Below are 27,550 nucleotides of genomic sequence, written 5' to 3'. Positions count from 1 at the left end.
ATGGTTTGCACTTGACTTCTGAGACACCAACCTCTCTGCAATTTTCCTCCAACCTGACTGGCCATTCCTTTTCAGGCTCCCTTGCTGAATGTTCCTCATCTCCTGAATCTCTTAGTGTTTGAAATGCACTACTTCAATCCATGGACCACTGCCCTTCTCTATCTACCCTCACTAACTTGTTGGAAAGTCCTCTCCCCTGAATGACAGTATGGTTACTATAAGTGCTACCTGACATTTCCACTTGGGTTTCTTTAGCATCACATCCAATACTGAATCCTCTAATTCATCCCAAAGTCTGCTCCACCTACCATCTTCTCCATCCTAGTTAATGGCAAATCTATCCTGCCAATTCCTTGAGCCTGAGCCACAAATCATAGTAATCTGTGACTTGTCCCTTTCAGTAAATCAGGTCGCCCTACCTCCAAAACACTCTCAGAATCTATTTCTTTTAATTCTGTTGCCACCATACTAATCCAAGCCTCCATCATCTCATGTGCAAATTATAGCAATAGCCTTGTAACTAGTCTCAATGTAAAAAGCCATATAGCCTTTTACATAAAAATCAGACTATATCAGTCCTCAAACCTAAACACACCATTGGCTCCCCATTTCACTTGGTATAAAAGCTCATGGCCCTATAGTGCTCTCCTGGGTCCACCCCTAACTTCTCTGACCTCATTTCCTACATTGTACTGCTTGCTTGCTCTGTCCCACTCATATTTGACTCATCTGTCCCTTGCATAAACCAGCAATACTCCTCCTGGCCAGGCACAGTTGCTCACACCTGTAATCCAAGCAATTTGGGAGGCCAAGGTGGGAGGATTGCTTGAGGCCAGGTATTCAAGGCTAGCCCAGACAACACAGACCCCGTCTCTACAAAATATTTTTTAAAATTAGCTGGGTATGGTGGTACATGCCTGTAGTCCCAGCTACTAGGTAGGCTGATGTGGGAGGATCACTTGAGCCCAGGAGACAGCTCTCTGGCAGTGAGCTGAGATCACACCACGGCATGACAGAGCAATACCCTATACCAAAAAAAAAAAAAAAAGAAAGAAAGAAAAGAAAAAAAAAGCAGAAATACTCTTTCATCAGGGTCTTTTCAAAGACCATTCCCTCTACCTGAAACACTTTTCTTAGATAATTGTTCTTCATCTCCTTTAGGCCTTTTGATACAGTTTGGATATTTGTCTCCTCCAAATCTCATGTTGAAATGTAATCCCCAATGTTGGAGGTAGGGCCTGGTGGGAGGTGATTCGTAGGGGTGGATCCCCCATGAATGGTTTGGCACCATCCCCTCAGTGATAATGAGTTCTCCCTCTGAGTTCACGTAAGATCTGGTTGTTTAAAAGCGTTTGGCACCTCCCCCTCACTCTCCCCATGTGACACAGGGACTTCCTTTCCCCTTCTGCCATGATTGCAAGCTTCCTGGGGCCCTCACCAGAAGTAGATGCCAGCACTATGCTTCCTGCAGAACCATGAGCCAATTAAACCTCTTTTCTTTATCCAGTCTCAGGTATTTCTTTATAGCAACGCAAGAACAGTCCAACAACTTTCGTACACTGTTTTCTTTCCATGCAGGCCAAGCGTGACCACCACATGTGAAGCTGTGTACCCATCCTCCCACATCCACTCCACTGCCCCACCTATCTTTCCTTTTACTCCGCTTTACTTTTCTCCATAAAACTTGTTTACCTTCTAATATGATATATAATTTACTTACTTATTTATCATCTGTCCACCCCCATAAATATAAACTCCATGAAGGCAAGCCATTGGGATTCTGTTCACTGCTATTGATGCTCAATTAATATTCATTATTAGAATAAAAAACAGAAAATAACTTGGGCACATCTTAAACTTACATTAGACTCACAAATAACCCCAAACAGTTACAATTATAGTACAATTTTACAGGAAGTAGATTCATTCAAGAGAAAGGGTAGAGGAAACCCACAGACACGTTTGAAAGGTTGGCCAATTATGTAAAAAAAAAAAAAAGGGTATTACAAGAAAAATTCGATTCTACAGTGGATAAATAAAAGTAATTCCTACTTAATATTACTACTTTTTAACCTAATGCCAACTTTCATGCTTTAAAATATTTAGCTGTGCTTTCGCACTTAACCTTGATCATTGCAGACTAAAAGAAACAAAATATTGTTTTATACGAGTTTTCTTTATGCAAGTTTTACCTGTGAAGAATAGCTGGAAAGAAGAAGCCAAGTCTATAAATTCAGCAAAATTCAACTTTTTCCACCTGAAGCTGTAACAACTTAATTTTATTTCTATTATACATCTAAAGCATTTATATACTATCTGATTTTATCCTTACACAGCTTCATGAGGGGACGACTGAAAAACATCATCACCAATTTATACATGAAGAAACTGAAACTCAAAGTAAGCTGTTTGTCTAGTAACAGAGTTGGAAAAGTTTCAGTTTTCTTCATAAATCCAGTGATCTTTCTTCCCATAATTTGTATGGACATATGTTTTTTATCTAACAGATTAAAAACAGAATTTTCTTCCCATAAATTGTATGGTCGTATTTTTTTATCTAACAGATATGGCACACTTTATCTACTATAAAATGCATCCCAGGCTGGGAGCATTTTATAGTAGATAAAGTGCTCACGCTTGTAATCCCAGCACTTTGGGAGGCCGAGGCGGGTGGATCGCCTGAGGTCAGGAGTTCAAGACCAGCCTGGCCAACATGGCGAAACCCCGTCTCTACTAAAAATACAAAAAATAAGCTGGACATGGTGGCGGGCACCTGTAATCCCAACTACTCGGGAGGCTGAGGCAGGAGAATCGCTTGAACCCAGGAGGCGGAGGTTGCAGTGAGCCAAGATCGCACCATTGCACTCCAGCCTGGGCAACAAGAGTGAAACTCCATCTCAAAAATACAAATAAAAACGACAAAATGCATCCCAATTTCAGAGGTGATAAAAATATAAATTAAGGTGTTTATGAAGTAATTCAGTATAATTTTTATGCTGCATGAGAATTTTTCTCAAAACAACCAAAAGTATAAGGAAAAAGAATCACGAAAAAGAGAAAGAAAAAACATGGAAAGATGTTTTAAGAATGAACACACACAGGAGAAACAAAACTGCAACTTCCGAAATTTCCCTCCTGATTTTAAAACTGGCAGGGCAACTCTTAAAAAGTCCCAGTAAATATACGTTTGGTCATATTTTTCAGTTTGGTTCTGTTTAACAAAGTCAGCTACCTTTTTTTTTGGTTGTTTATTTTTAATAGAGCTTTCTTCTCTGGTTAAGAAGCACAAGGAGACACATTATAAAGCTTCAAAATATTACGTATTTTAATACAAATTTTATTCCATATTTTCTAAAATTTCCCACAAATCACTAAGCATAATTTTCAAAAGTTTTTTTCACTACTTGTCAAAATCTTTTCAGCCTAAAATATTCCTATAAACTATTAAAAATAAGTCATTTTCCCAAATCATTTTCATTTTTATGTATATCCTAAATGGTATCAAAAAGACTCACACACTATTTCTACATTTCCTTGATTCAATCACACCTCCTTTATTCCCCCAACTTCTCTAACCCACAAATATCTCCCACAGTCCTAAATTTTATGGTACCTAAAGTCAGTATATTCCTTATACGCCATTTAATTTTCCCACTCCATGTCTCTCATCTAGATCCTGTCTTCACAATGCATTTGCCTTTATAGGTATTTATTATTTCCCACAGTTCTCAAAAGAGTGCACACAGTAGACAAAAGTTTATTGACTGAATACAATTCCTGAAAACATATGTATAAAAGGTAGTAAATAAAAAAGAGCCTTCATAAAAGCACATTGATTTTTAAGCCCTGTTTGGTTTGCTGCTGTATTTCCAAAGTGAGAACAGAGCCTGGCACACAGTAGGCACTCAAATAATTGTTGAATGAAGAAACTGAAAGTTTCTTTAAATGCAGGAAGCTCTGAGGCAAGTCATTCTCTTAGAATACTGTGAAGGTGAATTCAGGAATGTAGCTTCCCCCTTTTCTTCTATATTTACAAACTGTTAACACATACTACACTAATTTAAGCTTGTCCAGTACTGGCGATCCTATTAACTAAAATAAACAAGCCATAAACAACAAGAAAAATCAATCGTTAACATTTTGCCTAGTGATCAAATTTCCTTGTTTAGGACTTGCAACTTGTTTTTAGTGACATGCTTTCTGAGCTGATCATGAATGTGGCACGAATCTCAGGCTCATCAGCAAGCCACCAGAGCATGTGGACAGTTCAGCTGATACAGTCCTAAGTTCCTCAGTAAAATGCTTCAACACAGCAATGATGATGTTTCAGGCATCTGCCGTTCCCATATGCAATCCTGGTTTAACCAACACTTTTAGAAATGACCTCAAATGTAATCCTGTAGCGTTGAGCACATTTTAGAGGCAGTGACCAGGGTGGGATTAGAACCTACAAAGAATGTTTCTATTCATGACTTATAGAGAAATGTCTCCCAAGTCTTCATGCTCAATCCCATCCCCAACTGCCTCACATTTTTTTCATCTTAAAATGTTGAGAAAGAGATCAGGGGAGAAATAGAAGCTAAATAATGGCCATGGCACATTTTCAGCATCTATCTAAGACTTGATCCAACTTTTACCTGTCACTTGCTTCCACTTTAAACTGCTGCAGTTATTTAAGCCTATTTACAATGTAAAAGAAGCAAGCAGCCACTAATTCATTTTAAGAAATGTCCCTTTGTCTAAAAAGTGTATGATTTAAAAGGGCTAGCCATTTTTATTGTCCCGTGAATTTCCAATTCATTAAGTTTTACCGCATAGCTATTAAAATCAATAGAACACACACTTTGAAGGTCAATAATTTAGAATAGATATTAAATAGTCTTAACATGTCCCTTTAGAATCACCTTTCTTTCGCCTCACTTTCCTGATATACTCTAAATACAACTAAAAATGATGTCTAGAAAGCAAGGAACTTCATTTTAAAATAACTTGCCTTTTTAAAAAATATTATACATTTATATAGACCCTTCAGTGAAGTAAGTATGCAAAGCAGACATTCCACTCTGTGTAAGCAGGCACTGTAAGACTAAGTGTCTGGCAAACAGATGACTAAATCATTGGCAGAAAAAAAACAGAACTCAGGGCACAAAATAAGGAATTTAAAGTTCCAAGCAGGCCACTCACACTGATTTAAAAAAAAAAAAAAAAACCCTAGAGAACTGGTCAGCATTTACTTAATAAACAGCCAGGGTGATAAGCATGCCTCAGGGTGACACAGATGAATTTTGATCTGAAACTTGACATGTATCTCCAAGGAACTGTATCACCAGGTGTTCTAAAATTTTTTTCCCAAGTCTACTATTAATGACCATGTTGACCAGATTCTTACTAACTAGCCATAAAAGCGTACTCAATGCCTGTTTCTGTCTTGCCTTCAAAGCTTGCAGTCATGTTCACATACAAAGGAACAGTAATGGTAAAATGACCCAACCTCCTTCTCCTGTTGGTGACCACAAGGCAGCCTCTCTATTCCAAGGAGGTAATCTAAGCTTGCACAGATGGCCTAGCTCTCTGCTAATGCAGGGGTGCTGGGTTTGTTTTCAGGGTGGGTGCTGCAAAGCGCCAGGTATATTTATAGAAGGGAGCAAGACTACTATGGAGGGATGATGACAGAAGAGGAAGTTTCTTCCGCCCGGTAGAGACAGCCTGTGGAAAGATCTGGATTCCACAGCCTAGGTTCCACTCCTGACTCGTCAACTACCAGCTATGTAAACTTACTAAAACCTTTTTGGTCTGTTACCTTATGTATAAAATGTAGATAATGCCCCATTCCCTCAGAAGGTTGTCAGAATGATGAACGAGCATTGTGTATGTAAAACCTGGGACGTGATAGGCATTCAATAAATGTCGATCTGTCCTGCCCATCCTCCTGTTCACCCAGAATTGCGCCTCAAAAAATCACAAAGAGAGCCTGCAGCGTTAAAACTAAGAGGCCCAAGCTGGTTGGCAGGGAAAGAAACGACTTGGGTGGGGGCTCGCTTATTTCCTGGAGGACTTGGTTTAAAATGGAGTTAGGATATTGATCATGGGCAAGACACACAGAAAAAGCACCAAGTACGAGCAAAACTGACAACAACAAAAACAAAAAGACATCCCTTTACTGTGAGCACGAAACAAACTTCGGAAGCAGCGGACATCCTGTGAACCTACTCAGTGGCCTCAATTAAAATCCCGAGGGTACGAAGAGCTAACCCAGAGGCACACCAGCCATATGCCGCCTCGTCAGTTTCAGGCCACGCCATTCCGCAAAGCTGTCCGCAAGCCCTGACGGCTCTCGCGCCTCCACGCCTTGCCCAGATGCGTCTGGATGTCAGGAGCGAGCGGCAGAAGGGTACGGGGTGGGAAAGCGGGGAGGTCCGGTTGAATGTTTGAAAAACAAGGCGGTGGGTGAGGGGGCGGGGTGGAGCAATGTGGCAGAGACGCGGCCAGCGAGCCTGAGAGACCGCGGCTTCACAATGAACGAAAGGAAGAGACTGCGACAAGCGCCGGTGCCCGGTCCCCGGCGGGGACGGATGGTGAGGCCGGGGGCGCGCAGAGCGTGGGAAGCCGGGAAGGGGGCGCGGGATGCAACGAGTGAGTCGCTGACCAGGCAGGGAAGCCAAAGAGCGCCCAAGCAGGTGCAAAGCCCCCAAGCGAGCAGGAACGGACTGGGGATACTCACGGTGTAAAGCAGGTTGAGGGCGCACAGGCAGTTCTTGGAACACGCGAAGCCCCCGCAAACCATCTTGGAACCTGTGGTTGCCGGCAGCTGCACGTAAATTCGACTCCGGCGGAGGTTCCCTGACAGCTGCTTTGTCCTTGCCTTTGGGGCCTGGCCCAGGCGGGGCAGCAACGCAGACGTGGGTGGGGGGCCGGGGCCTGGGGCTGCAGTGCGCGGCGCGCGCGCGGCGGCTCGGACCCGCTTTGGAACCTGCGGCCGCCGCAGCTGAGCCGGAGCAGGAGCCCGAGCCCCGCCCAGCCCCTTCGTCTCGCCCCGCGCGCTGATTGGCCGCTGGCAGGGAACAAAGGTAGAAATATGCAAATAAATGCGCTCCGCCGACCGGGATCCGGGAGGGGCGGAGCGGTCCCGGGGCGAGGGGGAGGGGGCCACCAAGGCCGTGTGGGAGGGAGCCCCAGGCCAGAGCGGCGGCCTTGGTGTAGTTTCCCCAGGAGCAGGTGAGGAGGGAGGGCGGGGCTCGGAGGAGATCCACGCTGGCAAGGAGAAATATGACAGCACCTCTGGATTCTTGGCCCTGGCAGATGACGTGGCACCATTTTGAATGAGATTTCAAAACTAAGCACCTGGCCTTGTTTGAGGGAAGGAAGGCAGGAAGCAAGTAATGAATGAAAACGTGAAAGATTTAAAAGAGAACGAAGTAGAGGGAAATGAAAGCGAGAAAATAAGTGAAACAATAAAAAATAAAGTAAAATCCCTGCGTCTCTCAGAAACTAAGATATGTGCCCTATAATTGTGACCTGGACAGGTCAGACTTATCCTACAAAGATTTGCAAAATACTAATAAACTTTATGAATACATGCATGCAAAGGAAAATCAAGAGCGGGAGAAGGTGGGGATGGTTAATGGGTCCAAAAAAATAGAAAGAATGAATAAGACCTACTATTTGATAGCACAATAAAGTGACAATCGTTAATAAGAACTTAATTGTGTATTTTAAAATAACTTAAAGAATGTAATTGGATTGTTTGTAACTCAAAGGATAAATGTTTCAGAGGATGGATACCCTATTCTCCGTGATGTGCTTATTTCACATTGCATGCCTGTATCAAAACATCTCATGTACCCCGTAAATATATACATCTACTACGTGTCAACAAAAGTTTTTTAAAAAATTATAAAAAGAAAATCAAGAGAGATTATTTTTGTGTTCTGGTCATGAATTTCAATAAACTTATTTTTTCACAAAAATAACTGAAAATCTTCAAATAACTCAGACTTCACCTCAATTAATTCATTATCAGTTTACTGCTTCTCTACTATAGAAATGCGTCTTGTATCCTTAATTCCTCACCTATAAATTGAGATTTTAGAAGTATGTCAAGCACTTTTTGCATAGCGGCTGGCACAGGGGAAGGCCTCAATAAATGTCAGCTAGTATTCATAGATCTGTCATTTTGTAAAGGCCTACTGTGTTCCAGGCACTAAGCTAAGGCAGTAAAGGTTTATTTACTTCATAGTAGCTTCTACCAAAGAAAAAGGTTTTATAAAGAGATTTGCAACTTTACAATACTATATCTAACCTAAAGGTTCATACGGAGTAAATTATGTAATTGCAAATGCTAAATTGTATTAAATTAAATTAAACATTGCAGCTGATTAAAATAATTCGTCTTCTTAGAATTCTCTGCTCCCTCTTCCAGCCTCTCCTTCCCTCCCCTGACCCCACCATACCAACAAGACCTCATTAATTTGTTAGGCTTTCTATTCCACATTAACCTTTTATATACAGCTAGAAATATTTCAAAAACTAACCTGGAAAATGATCCTCAAACACAAACAATGCTTTGATGATGCTCAACTTTCCTTTTTAATAGCCAGAGGTTTACAAAAGATGAGGCATTGGCAGGGAAATCTATTCATTCTCTTCCCATTCCTGGGTGTCACCAACATTAGTACCACTTCAACTATCACTCAACCAACTATTGCAACTCTCTCTTTGGCTTCTGCATAATATCTTCACTATCTCCCTATAGGCTGAATCACTTTGTTTTCCCAGAGAAGTACCACCTATCAGTCAGGGTCCCGGCAAAAAGGAGATGACTCGTTCAAATAGCGTAACTGAGAAGAATTTCATAAAGGGACTATTTTCAAAAGTGTGGACAAAGTTAAAGGAAACTGGCTGGGTGCGGTGGCTCACACCTGTAATCCCAGCACTTTGGGAGGCCGAGGGTAGTGGATCACCTGAGGTCAGGAGTTCGAGACCAGACTGACCAACATGGTGAAACCCCGTCTCTACTAAAACTACAAAAATTAGCCAGGCGTGGTAGCGGGCACCTGTAATCCCAGCTACTTGGGAGGCTGAGGCAGGAGAATCACTTGAACCCAGGAGGTGGAGGTTGCAGTGAGCCAAGATCACACCACTGCTCTCCAGCCTGGGTGACAGAGTGAAATTCTGTCTCAAAAAGAAAAGGAAACCAACAAAGCATGATGAGGCAGCTCAGAGATAGTAAGAGCAGGAAGTTCTAATTACCCCTAAGACTAAGGGGGTGATTTAAGGGAACAGTTACAGAAGCCAGGCAAGAGCTATAGTTGTAGGAGAGTTGTCTGATAGGAGATACGGCTTTTGATAGAGGAAACAAAACAATGTCTGAAAATAGGAAAACAAATGGATATGTTGCAATTTCTTCTGATTTGGATATAGAAATTTTCAAAAGACCATTTGTTCCCACCCTAATAAGAACAAGCAGTCTGGACAACATAGTGAGACCCCATCTCTACTAAAAATTGAAAATATTAGCTGGGTGTGGTGGTGCATACCTGTAATCCCAGCTATCCCAGCTACTCAGGAGCCTGAGGGGGAAGGATTGCTGGAGCCCAGGAGATCAAGGCTGCAGTCAGCTATGATGGCGCCACAGCACTCCAGCCTGGGTGCAGACCAAGACCCTGTCTCAAAGTAAGTAAAAACAAGCTAGATAAGCTACAAAATCATACTTACAACAAAAAACTATCGAAGAACTGAGGGGCTAAAGGCACTAAAGGAACTAAAATCCAAGAAGTGATGAGACATTATTAGAGCGGGAAAAATACTCATAGTCACTTTCATCTCTGATAGACTGGCTGTGGAAGGGAGAAACTACCTTTGAGAGGGATAAGGAGAAACTAAATGACTATTTAACCGTCTTCTACTGCCCCTACCTGGACTATGTGACAGTTTATAATCCAGAGCCCCAGCTACAGAATGACTCTGCAACTATTTGCCAGCTCTAACCCATGGGCTTTCTTTTAAAACAAGAAATATAAGCTACAAAGGCCGTGGTCAGGCAAGATTGCTGCATTAGTTCGTTTTCATGCTGCTGATAAAGACGTACCTGAAACTGGGAAGAAAAAGAAGTTTAATTGGACTTATATTTCCACATGGCTGGGGAGGCCTCAGAATCATGGTGGGAGGCGAAAGGCACTTCTTACATAGTGGTGGCAAGAGAAAAATGAGGAAGAAGTAAAAGCAGAAACCCTTGATAAACTCATCAGATGTCATGAGACTTATTCACTATCACGAGAATAGCATGGGAAAGACCGGCCCCCATGATTCAATTACCTACCCTGGGTACCTCCCAAAACATCTGGCAATTCTGGAAGATACAATTCAAGCTGAGATTTGGGTGAGGACACAGCCAAACCATGTCAAGTGCTAATAGATATTCTTCATCTCCAACTATTTCAAGGTGTATAAGCCTTCCCCAAATGCAAGATAGTGGCTAAAAGCTGGGGTAAAGTGAGGAAAAATAAGAAAAATTCCAGCAAAGCAATCTGGTTCTTTAACTCCAGGACTAACGTAGCAGCAGAAAAGAAAACTCTCTCTATGGTACACTGAAAGAGCCCTCCAATGGCTGGAATAGGATTCCACACAGGATAGCAAGAGATCTCACAAGATACAGAAAGCCAAGGATGTGAGTGGAGAGCAAAGACTATTCCCCAGCAAACAAAAAGGTAGCAGGCTGTAAAGCACAAAGATCTCCCAAGGCTCAGATTGCTGGTGGCTAGGCTGCAAAGCACGAAGAAATCTCTATGCAGACCTCCTTTCTGTAAAAGGAAAGTCTTGATCATGCCTTCAAGAATATTTGAAGCCAATAATGAACTGAATCTTTTAAACCTATAACAAACCCTAATTCAGCTTAACTATAGTTTAGATGGACTTAGGCACCCACACCAGCAGCCTGACAGAATAAGGGATGTGCCATTTTCTGGGAGTAAATATTATTTACTTCAGGCTCTATTTTTCTTCAAGTTCGCAAGGCCACATTTTGGAAGAGCATAAGTGATGAGACGTACTGTGGTGTCTTTAGAAAATAAAATCTGCCATAGGCAATGTCCTTCTTTCATATTATGCCTCCATATTGTTCCTTTGATGAAAAACTGCCTTTTTTTAAGTGAAAAAAAGAATGGGACACTGGACTACAGTTCTTCTCACACAGTTATACTGGAGACTAAGCTATGAGATTACATGTATTTCTGAGTGGAAGGAGAGCTTTTATTTTATTTTATTTTATTTTTAGATGGAGTTTCACTCTTGTTGCCCAAGCTGGAGTGCAATGGCACTATCTTGGCTCACAGCAACCTCCACCTCCCGGGTTCAAGCGATTCTCCTGCCTCAGCCTCCCAAGTAGCTGGGATTACAGGTGCGTGCCACCAAACCCTGCTAATTTTTTGTATTTTTAGTAGAGACGGGGTTTCACCATGTTAGCCAGGCTGGTCTGGAACTCCTGACCTCAGGTGATCCACCCACCTCAGCCTCCCAAAGTGCTGGGATTATAGGCGTGAGACGCCGGGCCTGGCCAAGGTTTTATTTTTATACAATAAAGTTGTCTTTATCCACAAAATCAATAGAATGGATAATTGAATTGTATTTCTTAAAAACTGGTCTTCTAAACTGTTTTAATTTAAGATCTTTAAGATGTAGAGTACCCCTCCAATGATTAGAAGAGACACAAGATGGAAATAAAGGTTTTATTACTTACTGGGTACCTGCATGCCTAGAGGCCACACACAGAGATATCCAGGAGTCTGCACAGGGGGAGAGAGGGGGTCTGTGGGCAAGTGCCCTTATTGGTTCCGGGGGTTTCCCGTGGGGAGTTTTAATTAGTGAGTTCATAACAAGCAGGCATGACTGCCAGGAGGTCACACAGTGACTGACAGGTGGTCATTGTGGCATGTCTGCACAGTCCATGCAGGGAGTGAGGCTCAGCGGGCCAGTCAGGCAGGCTGCACTGATTAATAGCCGTCCCACTGGGAGGTGGTCACCAGGAGGAAGCTGTATAAGGCAGATGTCTGGATTGGCCACATTGAGGAACTGGGAAGGTGTAGAACTGGAAACTGAGCCCTGCTTCTGATATGAGTCCAATTTCAAAATGTATGCCGTGGCAGCATAAAATTATAAGAATATACTACAGCCAGGCACGGTGGCTCACGCCTGTAATCCCAGCACTTTGGGAGGCCAAGGCAGGTGGATCAAGAGGTCAAGAGATCAAGACCATCCTGGCCAACATGGTGAAACCCCATCTCTACTAAAAATACAAAAAATTAGCCGGGCATGGCGGTGGGCGCCTGTAGTCCCACCTACTCAGGAGGCTGGGGCAGGAGAATCACTTGAACCTGGGAGGTGGAGGTTGCAGTGAGCCAAGATTGCGCCACTGCACTCCAACCTGGTGACAGAGTGAGACTCTGTCTAAAAAAACAAACAAACAGCAAAATATATGTATATGTATATATACTACATAAGCAAACTATTTTTAACAGTTTTCAGTTAGGAATAACAAAGACAAACATCAATTTTTCATATACTTTCTTAGTCTCTGAATAAATCTTTAATGTGAGATGACCTTCTAACAATTCAGGAGATCGGTACGCTTCCTTCCTCCTCCTTCTCCTCCTCTTCCTCCTCTTTTCCCACTCTTCCTCCCTTCCCCCTTCTCCTCCCCTTCCTCCCCTCCTCCTCTTCTTCCCCCTCCTTCTCCTTCTTCTTCCTGCTCGTTTAATATGTTTTTGAGGCCGGGCACAGTGATTCACGCCTGTAATCACAGCACTTTGGGAGGCCGAGGTGGGTGGATCACCTGAGGTCAGGAGTTCCAGACCAGCCTGGCCAACATGGTGAAACCCCGTCTCTACTAAGAATACAAAAAATTAGCAGGGTGTGGTGGTGGGCACCTGTAATCCCAGCTACTTGGGAGGCTGAGGCAGGAGAATCACTTGAACCCAGGAGGTGGAGGTTGCAGTGAGCCAAGATAGTGCCACTGTACCCCAGCCTGGGCGACAAGAGCAAAACTCTTCTCAAAAAAAAAAAAGTATATATATATATATACTTTTTAAAAATGTATATACGTATATATACATGTTTTTGAGTCAGGGCAATAACAGAATTCTTGTGCATTAGTCTAGATCTTCTGAGAAGCAGATGCCAAAACTGGGTTAGATGTGCAAGCAATTAATTAGGAGAAATGTCCATGAGGGGAAATAGGGAGGGAGGTCTTGGAGGCTGGGAGAGCTAAAAGACCACAGTGCAGGTTTGACATGTGTGAAGGAGAGAGAAGAAGGGAAGAGAAGAAAGGAAGGGGAGAGAGAGGAGGGAAGGAAGGGTCTATGACTGCAGTGCAGTTTTAAGGAGATTTGGCAAGGCCAACAGGGAGTCCAAGCCAGATGTCAGAGAAATCCCACATGCTCTCCTGGAATGACCCTGTCTTAGTGTTCCTGCCACGCTGTCACAGGCTGGAAATATCAGTACAAATGCTGTGATGGATTTCAGAGTATAACATGGGACTGGCTTCATTTATGCTCCCCACAATAGATCTGAGAAGTACATTTTCTTGAAAAATAATTCTGATTACATTTTTTCCCTGTATTCTACAAAGATTTCTCTAGTCACATTTCAAACCATCTTTCAGTTTTGCAGTCTTCATCATTTTATCAGGGAAGAAAATTCTCTCACTTCACTGGGTAATCAATTTCAGATTTTAATAATTCTTTTTTTTTTCTTTTTTCTTTTTTTTTTTTGGGGGGGGGGAACAGGGTCTCGCCCTGTCGCTCAGGCTGGAATGCAGTGGTGCGATCTCGGCTCACTGCAACTTCCGTCTCCCAGGTTCAAGCAATCTTCCTGCCTAGTTGGGATTACAGGCACGCGCCACCATGCCCAGCTAATTTTTGTATTTTTAGTAGAGACAGGATTTCACCACTTTGGCCGGGCTGGTCTCGAACTCCTGACCTCAGGTGATTGGCCCGCCTCAGCCTCCCAAAGTGCTGGGATTATAGGCATGAGCCATCGCACCTGGCCAGATTTTAAAATTTCTTATTGTAAAACTCTTTTCATGGTTAAGGTTTAGCTTGACATTAACTCAAATTTGTGAAATTCTTATTATTCAAACTTAAGGTCAACATTTATTTTTAAATAATTCAACATGGCAGTCAGGTGCAGTGCCACATGCCTGTAGTCCTGGTTAATCAGAGGGCTGAGGTGGGAGGATCACTTGAGCCCAGAAGTTTGAGTCCAGCCTGGGCAACATAGGGAGATCCTTTCTCTAAAAAACAAACACACACGAACGAAAAAAAAGTCCCAAAATATTATTCAATCCTTTTCAGACAAGACCACAGGAGGAAAAAAATAATAATAATTGAACACTAGGATCTGATCATCCTCAATAAATCCTAAGCAAAATTACTCCTAAACTGTTATACAGCACTGTTACCGACCCTACCAAAATACTTTCTTGACCTCCGAAATATAAACATGAAATTAGATAAACTTATAATTGCTTATCTAATTGTTTATCATAGATAAGTTATAGCCACATAAAATATCAGTGGTATAGTTAATTTTAAATTGCTTCAACTATAGTCCACATTGCTATAAACTTCAGTGTAATATTTTCTTAGCTAATCAAATATTATTATTAAATAAATTGACCATTTAAAAAATATCTGTCAATGATTTTAAGTGGATTGATTTGGTTAAATTTTTTCTAATGACAAATAGATTTTTTATTACACTTTTTTCCATTTTTCCTCTGATTCTGCTGCTTCCTAAGCAAACAAAGAAAAGAACTGAAAACTTTCCTTTGTAATGATTTGCAATCTTTAGGATTGAATGAAGCATAGGCAGGGAGCTTCTTGGCTGACAATGAGACAAAGAAGCTGATCAACAACAGAAGTCTCTCTCCTTCTAAGTCTACCCCTTGCTCTATTTTCTCTGTGTTATCCTACTCTTTTGAATGTATTGCCAAACATCAGCAATTAAATGCAACACATTCATCGCTCCTACAATAATATTAAGTTTCCCTTTTGCTATGCAGGATGTGTCACTGTTCACACCAGAGGACTTCAAACCAGAATTCAATTTCAGAAAATGTTTTTCTTCCAACCACAAATTAAACATGAAGTTTTTTTCTGGCTTTTACCAGCCAGATGTTGGATGTAAATTCTTTTTTTCTTTTTCCTTCATATAATGCCAGCAAGAATAAAACATACATGTCTATTTGACCATCTGGTTAGATTATATTAGCACTAACATCCCAATTCTAAATTTCTAGAAGTGAGTATTTTTAGTGGTATATTTAGCTACTACGGTATTGCATATAATTCCAGAGCCTAAAGAGCAAATCCAGCTCGACAACCAGACAAATCCAGCCTGGCCACTGACAACCTGCCTTCAGTGAGGGGGACAATCAGCTTTAATGACTAAATAATCTACCTACTCTTTGCCTCTTTATTCTCCACATCCTCCCTTTCCACTGGTCTTTTACTCCCTTTTGGATTCTGAGGCCTGAATCTGTTTCCATTTTGAATATTGTAGGCCAATGTGTTGTATTTATTTGTCCAAAGGCCACTTCAACAGATGCATGTTTGTCTCTGAAAGCTAATAATGCTGATAGTGACAGGAGGCAGGCAGATGCCTAGGCAGATAGGGGAGGGTCCCCGGTGAAACCGAACCTTCAAGCCAAAGACAGTTTAAAGCCCAGCTACAAGTGCAGGGTAAATCCACAGACCAGATTGAGAACCTGTCTTCCTATTTGGCATGCTTTCCTCTGATTGATCTCCACCCTTCACCTATTTTACATATACCCACCCTTTCTGAATTGGTTTTCTCCCCTGCTGTGCCCACCTTTGAGTAGTGCCTTTGCTTTAGGCTTTCTCTACATACTCACTCACAAACCAATCAGTACACACTCCCCTATTCTGAGGCCATAGAAGTCCTACCCTCAGCCACACTGGGAGAGAAACTACCCGACTGTGGGGGTGGGGGACCATTTCCCCCACCACTTCCCCTCTCCACTGAGTGCTGTTCCGTTGCTCAATAAAATTCTTCTCTGCCCATCCTCACCCTTCAATTGTCAGTGTATCCTCATTTTTCTTGGACTTGTGACAAGTGCTCGGGAGCCACTGAACATAGGTACAAGCTATAGCACGGTGGGCCAAGTGGGTGGGGTGCCTCCAGTGGCAGGCCTGGGCCTGAGCAAGGCCCAGGTGAGGGGAGAGGGGCATCAAAAGTTGTGGAGGTCCCTGGTTGGCAAAGTGGCCAAGAAATATCCTGCATCAATATTGCCTCAATTAATACACATAAATCGGAGAGTAATAGGTAAGAATGAACAGGGGAAAGTGCAATTAAAGTGGCCAGCTGAGTTTATTTAAATAAGCTGTCATTGTGTTTAAGAAAATGGAAGTAATCCTAGCATTTATAAGGGTGATTAAATGTTCTTAAGTTTTATAAAAACATCTTTCTGTCTCTCATCTATGAAGAATTTATGAGTCCTAAAAGTCAGATTGATCAGTCTAATGCAGCTCCTGGTGTACTGGTAATCCTCCAAACTGGAAACAACTCAAATATTCATTAATAATAGAAATGGATAACTAAATCATGGTGCATTCACATAACAGAAACCTATCCAATACTAGAAACAAACAAACAAACAAAAAAATACAGCTACGGCAACAATATGAATGTGTCTTACAAAGATAGAGTTGAGTAAAAGAAACCAGAAATACAAAAATATATATTGTATGATTCTCTTTATAGAACAAAAACATATAAACTTACAGTGTTTAGGGATGAATGTAAAAGAGTGAAATTATGAATAAAAGTAAGGGCTTGATAATCATAAAAGTCAGGGGAGTCACGCATTTTGGGGGTCCAGGGGCAGGAAAATAGTGATTGGAAAGGACCACAGGGTCTGAACCCCTGCATGTTGATAACATACCCAGATGATTACTTTATGATTAAGCTATAAAAGAGACCAGTGAAGGTAAGATAAATACTTATAGCCTAATGTGCCAGTAATCTGAGTTTTAGATTATATAAACAATGTTATCATAGAAAAAAATAGTAAAACCATCTGTGTATTTTTTCAAACTTAATTTCTTACACACATTTTTCTTTAGAACCATAGCTGTTTATTAGAGAATGCAGATGGTGAAGTGACCTTTCTCATTTCACTTCAGAGGACTTTGCATATTGGCTGTTACTGCCAAAATTTACCAATTGTGTGTTTGTGATATTTCTGACAAAGTCTACTAGATACAACCTACGACAAAGATACAGAGTTTTTGGAAATAAAAGTGTGTCAGAGTTAAGTCATATCCTGTTTACACAAGTGCAAATACACTGGAACACATTGTTTAGTACTTTTCCGAAATAAGGTGAATGGTTGAAATGTTTAAAGCCCTATACACCAGTCAGAAAATACTTTTATTCTCTCTCTTTTGATAAAGGGTTTCACAGTGTATTAAATTCTACACCGTAGGAAATTATTTCCTGCTAGAAGTTTGAGGGCTGTTTGCTATTAAATTTTATCTTCCAGTGGTGTAGAAAGGTCCAAAGCCATTTTGATTCTTTGTATGTGGTGATTCGGATTTGGTTTTATTTTTTTTCTTTCCCTTTGGAAGTTTGTAGAATCTTGACTTCGACTGCAGAGCTCTGAAAATTTGCTCAAGCTCTTTCAGCAAAAGAATACAAAGTACAAAATACAAAATTTGGTACAAAAGTGAATCTTTACATTTAAAAAACAGCAAATTAAAAATTTTCAAAACAAATGATATGGTGATATATACCACAAGCCTCCTTCACAAAATCCTGAAAAATATTATATAGTTTATACTAATTAACTGCCTTATAATATGCAAATAGCTCTATAATACATTTTTTCCTACCTTTTTTTTTTCTTTTTTTTTCTTTCTGAGACAGGGTCTAACTCTGTCTCCCAGGCTGGAGTGACAAGATCATGGTCACAGCTCACTGCAACCTCAACCTCCTGGACTTAGGTGACCCTCCCAGCTCAGCCTCTTGAGTAGTGGAACTACAGGTATGTTCCACAATACCAGGTAATTTTTTAATTTTTTTGCAGAGATTTTGCCCAGGCTGCTTGCCACATTGCCCAGGTTGGTCTCGAACTCCTGGGCTTAAGTGACCCACCTTCCTCAGCCTCCCAAAGTGCTGGGATTACATGCCTGAGCCACCACACCCAGCATTTCCTACTTTTTTGGCTGCTTACTTTTTCATATCTTCTTCATATGACACTAGTTTTGTAATATTTTCCAGAGAGAATAGAAAAATAATTAAGTCTTTCCTCCAGCATGGTTAATTAAAGCTATTTATTATCAATAATTTATGTTAACTATTTTCTTCTTTACAACTTATAGTCACAATTCATTATTAGTGATACTATATAAATTTGGGGAAATTCCTTGTCTCAATTATTTATTATTATATGATACATTACCCCTAAATTTAGCAACTTAAAATGCTAACCATATTATTATACCTCTCGATTTTGTAGGTAAGGAATTTAAGCAGGGCTTGGGGGTCCAATTCTGCCCCTATGGTGTCAACAGGGTCACTCTGTGGTATTCAGGTGACACTCAGTCTGGTCTGGAGGATCCAGCCTCACATGCTGGGGTTCAACCAGGATGTTCTGCCGCTCCTTACAGCCTCAGGACCTCTCCGTGTGGTTTCTCCAGCAAGGTTGTTGGACTTCTTACACAGTGGCTCACTGTGCTGAGACAAAGTGGAAGCTGCCAGTACTCTTAAAGACAGGCCTCAGCACTGGCATTGGGTCACTTCTGATGTACTCTTTTGGGCAAAGCAATCACAGGCCAGCACAGGTCCAAGGAGAGAGGAAATAGACTCAACCTCTTGGTAGGAGTTGTAGCAAAGATTTTGTGGCCAGTGATTCAGTTGCAGTTATCTGCTGCTACCTAGCAAACTACCCTCAAAACACAGAATCTTAAAACTACAATTTATTAACATCTTTCACAAGTTTGTGCATTGCCTAGACTCAGCTCAGTGTTTCTCACTTGAGGTTCCTCATTCTGCTCAGTTAGTTGGAGGCTGGGGTTAGAGTCCTCTGAAGGCTCTAGCGGACTGGACATAGAAGATGCCCTCCTCACCACTTCTCTGGAGCCTCAGCTGGGATGGCTGAAATAGCTGAGGTATACTGGCCTTCTCTACATAATTGGCTTAAGCTTCCTCATAGCATGACAATCTCAGGGTAGTTGAACTTCTTACATGATGTCTTGCTTCCCCTACATATTTCAAGAGATCCAGGCAGAAGCTCCAAGACTTTTAGGGCTTAGTCTCAGAAGTCAGCAAATCCTTCTCCCACAGTTTTGGATAAAAATAAAGTAATACGACCAGTCAAGATTCAAGAGGAGAAGACTACACAATAACATTAATACCAGGAAGCATTGGGGGCTATCTTTGAGACTAGTTACCACACCCTAACAAATTTCTTTTCCATCTGTGGCACTGCACCATTGTGTTTCACTGCATGAACTGACACACTGGAAGTACCTTCATACATGGGACCAGCAATGACTTAACTATATATGGAAGTGACTGCAGGCTATATAACTACATTGTACTAAGTCCAATCTAAATATATCCCTAACTCAACTTACCCCTAACTAAATCTCAGTATGTTGATGGCCTCTATAAAGCCACCTGGCAGAGGTGAAGTCGTAATAGAGTCAACAGCCTTAATGGTTTGAAATTTAAATATCTTAAGTTTGCAAATTTTACAAAAAGATAGGACTATGTGAACACATTCCCAGAATCCCTCCCAAGGCCTTGGAAGAGATCTATTTATAATCTTTTAATTCTTTCCTGTTCTCCACCCTCAGTTCCTGCCTATTTCAGGATCGCTTTCTTCTGACATGCTACTATAGCGTCTATAAGTAGTCTTCTTATCTCAGACTTTAGTTGCTTCCATCTATTCTCTACCCTTCAACAAAAGAAATCATTCTAAAAAATAAATTTGACCTGATTGTCACTCTAGCTTAAAATCCTTAATGGCTCTTTGCCATTTTAAAGATTCCTTAAAACATAGTTTACAAAGTTTTTCAAAGCCTGGTCCTTATCTATCTTTCAACCTAATTCTTCTTACTGACCTTCAAGCACTCTTTGATCCAGTCACACTGAACTATTTTTAATTCTCTGATATTCTTTTCAATCTTGGTCGTCTAACTCCTAGGTCTGGGTTAGGCTCTGTATTAGTCAGATATGGTAGACTATGCTGTAATAGAAAGTTTATTCCTCCCACATGCAAAATTGAGTCAGAGCAGCAGTCCTTCATGCAGTGACCCAGCAGTCTGAGCAGCTTCTATCTTATCATGCCAGAGGGAGAGAGCCTGGAGAACACACACATGCTCGTAAAAACTCCACTCAAAAGTGATTCATGCAACTTGGCTCCCAGTCCTTTGGCCAGAATGAATCAAATGGATGGAATAATTGGTGAGCACCACTAATTATACTAGGAAGGAATTAAAATTAGCTGAACATTATCTTTAAACTATGGCTACTGTATCATGGTGTAAATTACTGGGAAAAATCAAGATAGTAAAAAATCTTCTCCCAAACCAGAAATCACAACGGTAATAAAGAAAGAAAACAAACCCTTTTATTACTCAATAAACATTAAACCAGAATGTGATGTACATCATAGGCAATCTTCTAAGAGATTGCAAAAACAAAAAGGAATCTCACCCTCTTATATCATCAACCAGATATAATCCACTATATACATGCTTTCAAGATAAGCAATAGCTACTTCTGTTTTGAGACAGGGTCTCACTCTGTCACCCAGGCTCGAGTGCCATGGTGTGATCTTGGCTCACAGTAACCTCGACCTCCGGGGCTCAAGGGAGCCTCCCACCTCAGCCTCCAGGGTAGCTGGGACTATAGGTCTGTGCCACTATGTCCGGCTAATTGTGTTTAGCTTTTGTAGAGATGAGGTCTCGCTATGTTGCCCAGGCTGGTCTCAAACTCCTGCAGTCAAGCGACCCTCCCACCTTGGCCTCCCAAAGTGCTGGGATTATAGTGATGAGCCACCATGACTGGCCAATTAGTTTTCAAATAAGGGGACTGCCAACACCATTTGTCACACCATAGTTTATCCTACCTTTACCTAGCTATTGGGGTGACCATCTGCATTTTTTTCTAGCCTCATACAACAATCAACACAGAATACATCTGTGAACAAATGGGGCAGGGGGTTTCCCACTACACCAAGCAGCAGACACCAGCAGGGTGTCCTCTATGTCCTCTAATTCAATTCTGTTGCTATCTACCTGGAGATAGCCTCACGTCCCATAGGTTGAGGGCTCAGTCCCCAAGATTATCCCCTCCTTACCACTAGTCGCAAGTCCAGGCTTCCAGAACTTCTGACTGACCAGCTTCAAATTGGGTTTCCCATGACCCCCTCTTTGGGTTCGATTAATTTGCTAGAGTGGCTCACAGAACTCAGGGAAACTTACTTGCATTTACCGGTTTATTACAAAAGATATTTTAAAGGATATAAGTGAACAGCCAGATGAAGAGACTCATGGGGTGAAGTCTGGAAGTGTCCTGAGTGCAGGAGCTTCTGTCCCCGTGGAATTGGGGTGCCACATCTTCCTGCACATGCTTGAGTTCTTGTTCACCCTCTTGTAAGCCTCCACATGTTCAGCTGTGGGAAGCTTTCCAAACCCTGTCCTTTTGGGTGTTCATGGAAGTTTCATTACATAGGCATGATTGATTAAACCATTCGCCATTGGTGATCAACTTAACCTTCAGCCCCTCTCTCCTCCCCAGAGTTTAGGCGGGGAGTGTTGCTGAAAGTCCCAGTCCTCTAGTTGTGTCTTAATATTTCCAGTGACCAACCCCCATCCTGAAGCTACCCAGGGACCATCAGTCAACTCACTAGCACACAAAAAGACATCACTTCAGAATATCTAAGAATTTTAAGAGTTGTATGCCAGGAAACAAGGAAGAAAACCAAATACATATTTCACCATATCACACTATCTATATTAGTTAATTGACTTTATCCAGAGTGTCATCCAAAAGGCTATCAGGATGGCCAAATAGTAGAAAGGAGAGCTTTTTGGGCAATATTGGTTTGCAAACTTGTAAGAGACATTCTCTGGCATGTGCCAAAGGTGTTCTCTCTTGGAAAAGGGGAAGGACCGGTTGGATTTTATGCCTCACAGGGCCTGTATCACACAATAGAGTCATACATATTCAACAGGTTGGGGGGAAAAGCTACACACATTTAGGAGAGGAGCTGAGTGCATGCACAGTGAGTAAATACATATGTCACATACATTCCATGTACACTTTGTGGTGAAGTTTTACCATTAAAATGAAGTGAAATTTGGCTCTTTATCTCAAAAGATGAACTACAGAACACAAAGACAGTTTGTGTGTGTGAAGGCTCCATAAACTGGCTGAAATGGCTTAAAGTCTGCAATAGCTTATCAGAAAAGATGTCTATCCTTTGTCCAGTCAGAGTGTAGTGGTTTGGGTTGTAAATCACGGGAGAGGTCTGACAGTTCCTATTGTTAGGAAGTTTAGAGCCATAAGGATTCAGAAATCTGCCTTGCCAGCCGAGCCTCAACTCCCGCAGGTGATTTTGTTTCCTCAACTGTAGGGTTCCTCTTAGTTGATAAAGGGGAATTTGTTTTGGTGTCTCAGATTGCAAGATGTTTGAATTCCTCTTTAAAAAAAAAAAAGATCACAGAGGGGCAGGCCAGACATGGTGGCTCATGCCTGTAATCCCAGTGCTTTGGGAGGCCAAGGCAGGCCGATCACTTTAGGTCATGAGTTCAAGACCAGCTTGGCCAACATGGTGAAACTCTGTCTCTCCTAAAAGTACAAAAATTAGCCAGGCGTGGTGGTGCATACCTGTAATCCCATCTACTAGAGAGGCTGAGGCAAGAGAATCTCTCGAACCTGGGACATGGAGGCTGCAGTGAGCCGAGATCACAGCCTGGGTATCAGAGTGAGATTCCGTCTCAAAAAAAAAAAAAAAAAAAAAAATCGCGCAGGAAAAGCAAACTTCTCCTATCTTTATGAGAAGAGGTAGTTGTGCAATTTGAAGCAAGGTGCCCACCTAAATAATCTCCACTGAAACCAGTATGTAGGGTGCTATCTCCCTGATGTTTACATTTCAAAGAGATGGCCCCTAATTCCTTGAAAAAGGCATTCATATGTCATAAAGCTGGAAACCTCAATCTAGTCTTCAAAAGGATTTATATACATTTCAAAAGAAGAGAGTACCTACAATTACAAGTTTTTTAAAAGTAAATGCTCAAAATAAGAGGAGAGAAAAAAATTCTTCCCTTTTCAACAGGGAGAAATAAGCCTCTTATTTTTCATTTGTATGTTCCCTTTCATTATGCACATATTTTGATAGGTACACAAGACAATTAAATAGGTGAAATTTCATCCAACAAATATTTCTAAGATTGCTTACTATTGTCAACTGAAGAATGATGAAGTTCATACACAAATTTGGAAAGAAGAGCTTTATTTTTCATAAAGAGCTGCAGCCTGCAAGTTGGCCATTCTGACAAGCTGGGAAGCATAACCTCCAACCAGAAGGGAGGGACAAGGGGAACAGGAATTTATGCTGAGCAGGGTGGCCAGATATACATATTCAATAAGCCATAAGAGGAGTCCTGAATAGTTATGAAAGGAGAAACATGCATGTGCGCGATTGAGCTTCATGCCCCTTCATGGGTCCAATGTACAAAAAATGGTGGCATTAGCATGATCTGAGGGTACAGCTTTCTGCCCTCTGACATCAAAAGGTAAAGCAGAGGACTTGAAAATCCTTATTGTATATCCTCTATAGACTGGCCAAAGGAACTCGATTGTTCATGCTGTCTTATCAGGCAAAAAGTGAGCGACAGTATCACGTGGTTGGTTGATATCTATAGTGGAATCTTTTGAAAGGGCTGGTTTCTGTCTAGCCCTTATGGAAGAAAATCTAATCATAGATTGCAAAAGAAGGGGTATAAGATGTGCGTCTTACCCCTATCCCGTCATCGCCAAGAACTCAAGTTTTCAAGGTAGTTCTGGGGTCCTTTTGGCCAAGAAATGGTCTGTTCAGTCAGTTGGGGGCCTTAGAATTTTATTTTTAGTTTATGTTATGTACTAGCCATGCACTTGGCAAATGAAAAATCCTTTATGCTTATTCTAAACTAAAAAGCTCTGAAAATTATACAAATTTTTATATCTAGTGCTGAGATTGTTTTGGTAGCAAAATTTGACCTAAAATGACATGAAACTAAGTATAATCTTTATTTAGTTCACTTGAGGTAAATAATCTTAATACATTTTGCTGAGAATTATCAGTGTTCTTGAATCCTGGGCAAGACCCCAAATCCTGCTTAATTAGCTTCAGTTATCATTTTACTTTGATTTTTGAAGGAAAAGTGCCTTAAAACGTGGAGCAGGAGGTAGAATATTAGATTCAATATAGATAAGTGGTATTTAAAAAAATTTAATTTGGGGCCAGGCACAGTGGCTTACGCCTGTAATCCCAACACTTTGGGAGGCCAAGGAGGGTGAATCACCTGAGGTCAGGAGTTTGTGACCAGCCTGGCCAACATGATGAAACCCTATCTCTATGAAAAATACAAAAAGTAGCTGGGTGTGGTGGCAGACACCTGTAATCCCAGCTACTCAGGAGATTGAGGCAGGAGAATTGCCTGAACCTGGGAGGTGGAGTCTGCAGTGAGCTGAGATCATGTCACAGTACTCCAGCCTGGGTGACAGAGTGAGACTCCATCTCAAAAATAGAATAAAATAAAATAATTTAATTTCACATTATATCCAGTTAATGAAGTTGGAAGAGTAGAAAGAAAAAGAGAAAGAAAAAGCAGACAGACTGAAGGAAAGGGGAAATGCAAGCACCATGTATACAAATGAGGGCAAGAATCTTATTTGTTTTATTTCTAGTTAAATATCCAGAATTTAGCACAGAGCCTAATACAAAGTAGAAGCTCAATAAATATTTGTTTATTTGTTTAATGGGAGGGACAGAAGGAAGTACAGCAGGATAGGCACAGAAAATAGAAACAGTCACAGGATAATCACCAAAGGAAAAGATACAAATATCATATTCCTAAAACTGGAGATGGGGGAAAAGAGAGAAAGAGAGAGACAGAACACAAAGCTATAAACAGAGAGAATGAAAAAGACAGGAAAGAGAGAGACTAAGAGTGTCTAAGCTATTAGCCTGGTGACAGCTCTATAGAGATGAGAGGGACTTTAAGAGACCTATTATCTTTGATCCTTGAAATTCTAACTCACTGATTAAAGACTTTCCTCAAATTATTTATACTTAAATTTTTAGAGACGGCTTCTGAAAGGCCTGGCCACAGCAGTTCACCAAAAGTGAAATTATTCTTTTCGTCGAACTGACACGGAAAGATGATGTGATGGGATTGTATTTGCATGGTGAGTTCTTCCTGCTCACTGCACAGACAAAATCAATTCACTGAGAATGGGGCATTTCAGCAGAGAAAGAGTTTAATAGACACAAGGCCAGCCAACGCAGAAGAACTGGAGTCATCACTCAAATCAGTCTGCCTAAAGGCTTAGAGTTTAGGGTTTTTATGAATAATTTGGAGAACAAGGAGCTAGGGAATGGGTACTGCTGTTTTCTGTTTTGTTTTGTTTTGTTTTTCTGAGATGGAGTCTTGTCTTGCACTGTCACCCAGGCTGGAGTGCAGCGGCACGAACTCAGCTCACTGCAATTTATCTCAAATAACAAAGGTTCAGGGTAAGTTAATTCTACTCACATTTACAGGAAACCCAAATTAGATTCAACAGAGATAAGCAGTTAAAATTTCCCGGTAAGAGTCACTAACGGGGCTTAGGTATTTGTGTTTCCTTGAATCGTCCTCTAAATTGTCTATCTTAAGATTAATTTGTTAGTGATTTTGTTACAGTGAATAAGACTTCTGATCTATATCTTAGCCACATGTAGGAGAATCCTAGCTTTTTTTCTTTTCTTTTTTCTTTTGAGACGGAGTCTCGCTCTGTCACCAAGGTTAGAGTGCAGTGGTGCGATCTCGGCTCACTGAAGCCTCCTGAGTGTCCCTGTACCTAACTCCATGCTCACATTTAGTCATCAAGTCCTGTTGCTTTACTTTCAAGAAATGTATCACAAAATCTCCACTGCTTTCATGGTGCCCAATCACCCCTCATATTGTACCTGGGTTCCTGGCATGGCCTCTGACCAGCTTCTCTTCTTCCCCTCTTACTCTCTTGGCACAAAATTTATGATACAATCTTTCTGAAGAGCTTTCAGAAGCTTTCTGAATTCTGGGATAAAATCCAAATTGTGTAACTTGACTGATTAGGCCCAGCCCACTTGTCCACTGCCCTCACTTCCCCTGCTTCCGTCTCTCCACTGACCTCCTTTCCTTTTTTTTGTTCTGAGGCCTCCTCAAATCTCTTGTCTCTTAAAGCATCCTCATGCAGACTCATTGTCCATTCCACCAGAATTGTCCACTCTCAATCCTTTTTCTTCCTCTCCCACCCTAAATGCCAGGTCCCCACACCGCTTTCTTGTCAGTGAGGCCTGACTACGTTTCTTTTACCCTTTAGTTCTCAAGTTAATTCTCTAACTCTGCATTTTTTCTTCAAAGCATTCCCAACAATTGCAAATGGAAGAGTTGCCTCTGCATTTATGTGTTCATCTTCCCCCACAAGAATATAAGCTCCATGAGGTCACAGGTTAGATATGGTAAATTTCAAAGATAATTTTCATTTTTAAATTTTTTGTTTGTTTGTTTTTGAGACAGGGTATCACTTTGTTACCCTGGAGTGCAGTGGCACAACTGTGGCTTACTGCACCCCGACCTCCCAGGCTCAAGTGATCCTACCACCTCAGCCTCCTGAGTATCTGGGACTGAAGGTGCGTATGCCACCACACGCAGTTAATTAAAATTTTTTTTTTTTTTGGTAGAGGTTTCACCATGTTGCCCGGGTTGGTCTTGAATTCTTGGGCTCTAGAGATCCTCCCACCTGGGCCTCCCAAAGTGCTGGGATTACAAGTGTGAGCCACCGCGACTGGCCTATTTTTAAGTTTCTTATTAATACAATAATAGGCTTGCAAAACAAACTTATTAGAATTTGTACTTTGAAAGTTACGGGCCAGCTGCAGTGGCTCACACCTGTAATCCAGGCACATTGGGAGACCAAGGTGGGCAGATCGCTTGAGCCCAGTAGTTTCAGACCAGCATGGGCAACATGGTGAAACTCCGTCTCTACAAAAAACACAAAAAGTAGCCACTGTAGTAGCATGTGCCTGTAGTCCATCCAGCTACTCCAGAGGTTGAGTTGGGAGCATCATCTGAGCCTGGGGAGGTCAAGGCTCCAATGAGCCATGATCACCCCACTGCATTCTAGCCTGGGCTATAGAGTGAGATTCTGTCTTAAAAAAAGAAAAAAGTAAGTTCTGCATTTTCTTTAAGGGTAGTAGAACATATACTTTAAGTACCCATGCCTGGAAGTCATGTTTCCG

The 27,550-nt window shown here is 41.4% G+C and overlaps 1 protein-coding gene across 1 annotated transcript in view; it reads right to left on the bottom strand.

The window, feature by feature from the left end:
• The window catches only part of TSPAN13 (tetraspanin 13), a 30,697-nt gene extending 23,675 nt beyond the window's left edge, over positions 1-7,022 (bottom strand). Inside the window, exon 1 of the mRNA XM_003825019.5 lies at positions 6,722-7,022. Within this exon, the coding sequence (XP_003825067.1) occupies positions 6,722-6,784 (63 nt within the window). The 5' untranslated portion in view covers positions 6,785-7,022. The remainder of the gene's footprint in view (positions 1-6,721) is intronic.
• Between the last annotated feature and the right edge of the window lie 20,528 nt (positions 7,023-27,550).

The sequence above is a fragment of the Pan paniscus genome, chromosome 6 (assembly GCF_029289425.2).
Source record: "Pan paniscus chromosome 6, NHGRI_mPanPan1-v2.0_pri, whole genome shotgun sequence".
NCBI lineage: Eukaryota > Metazoa > Chordata > Mammalia > Primates > Hominidae > Pan > Pan paniscus.
Note: the sequence above shows the minus strand (reverse complement) of the source record. Positions and strands in the feature narration are given on the sequence as shown.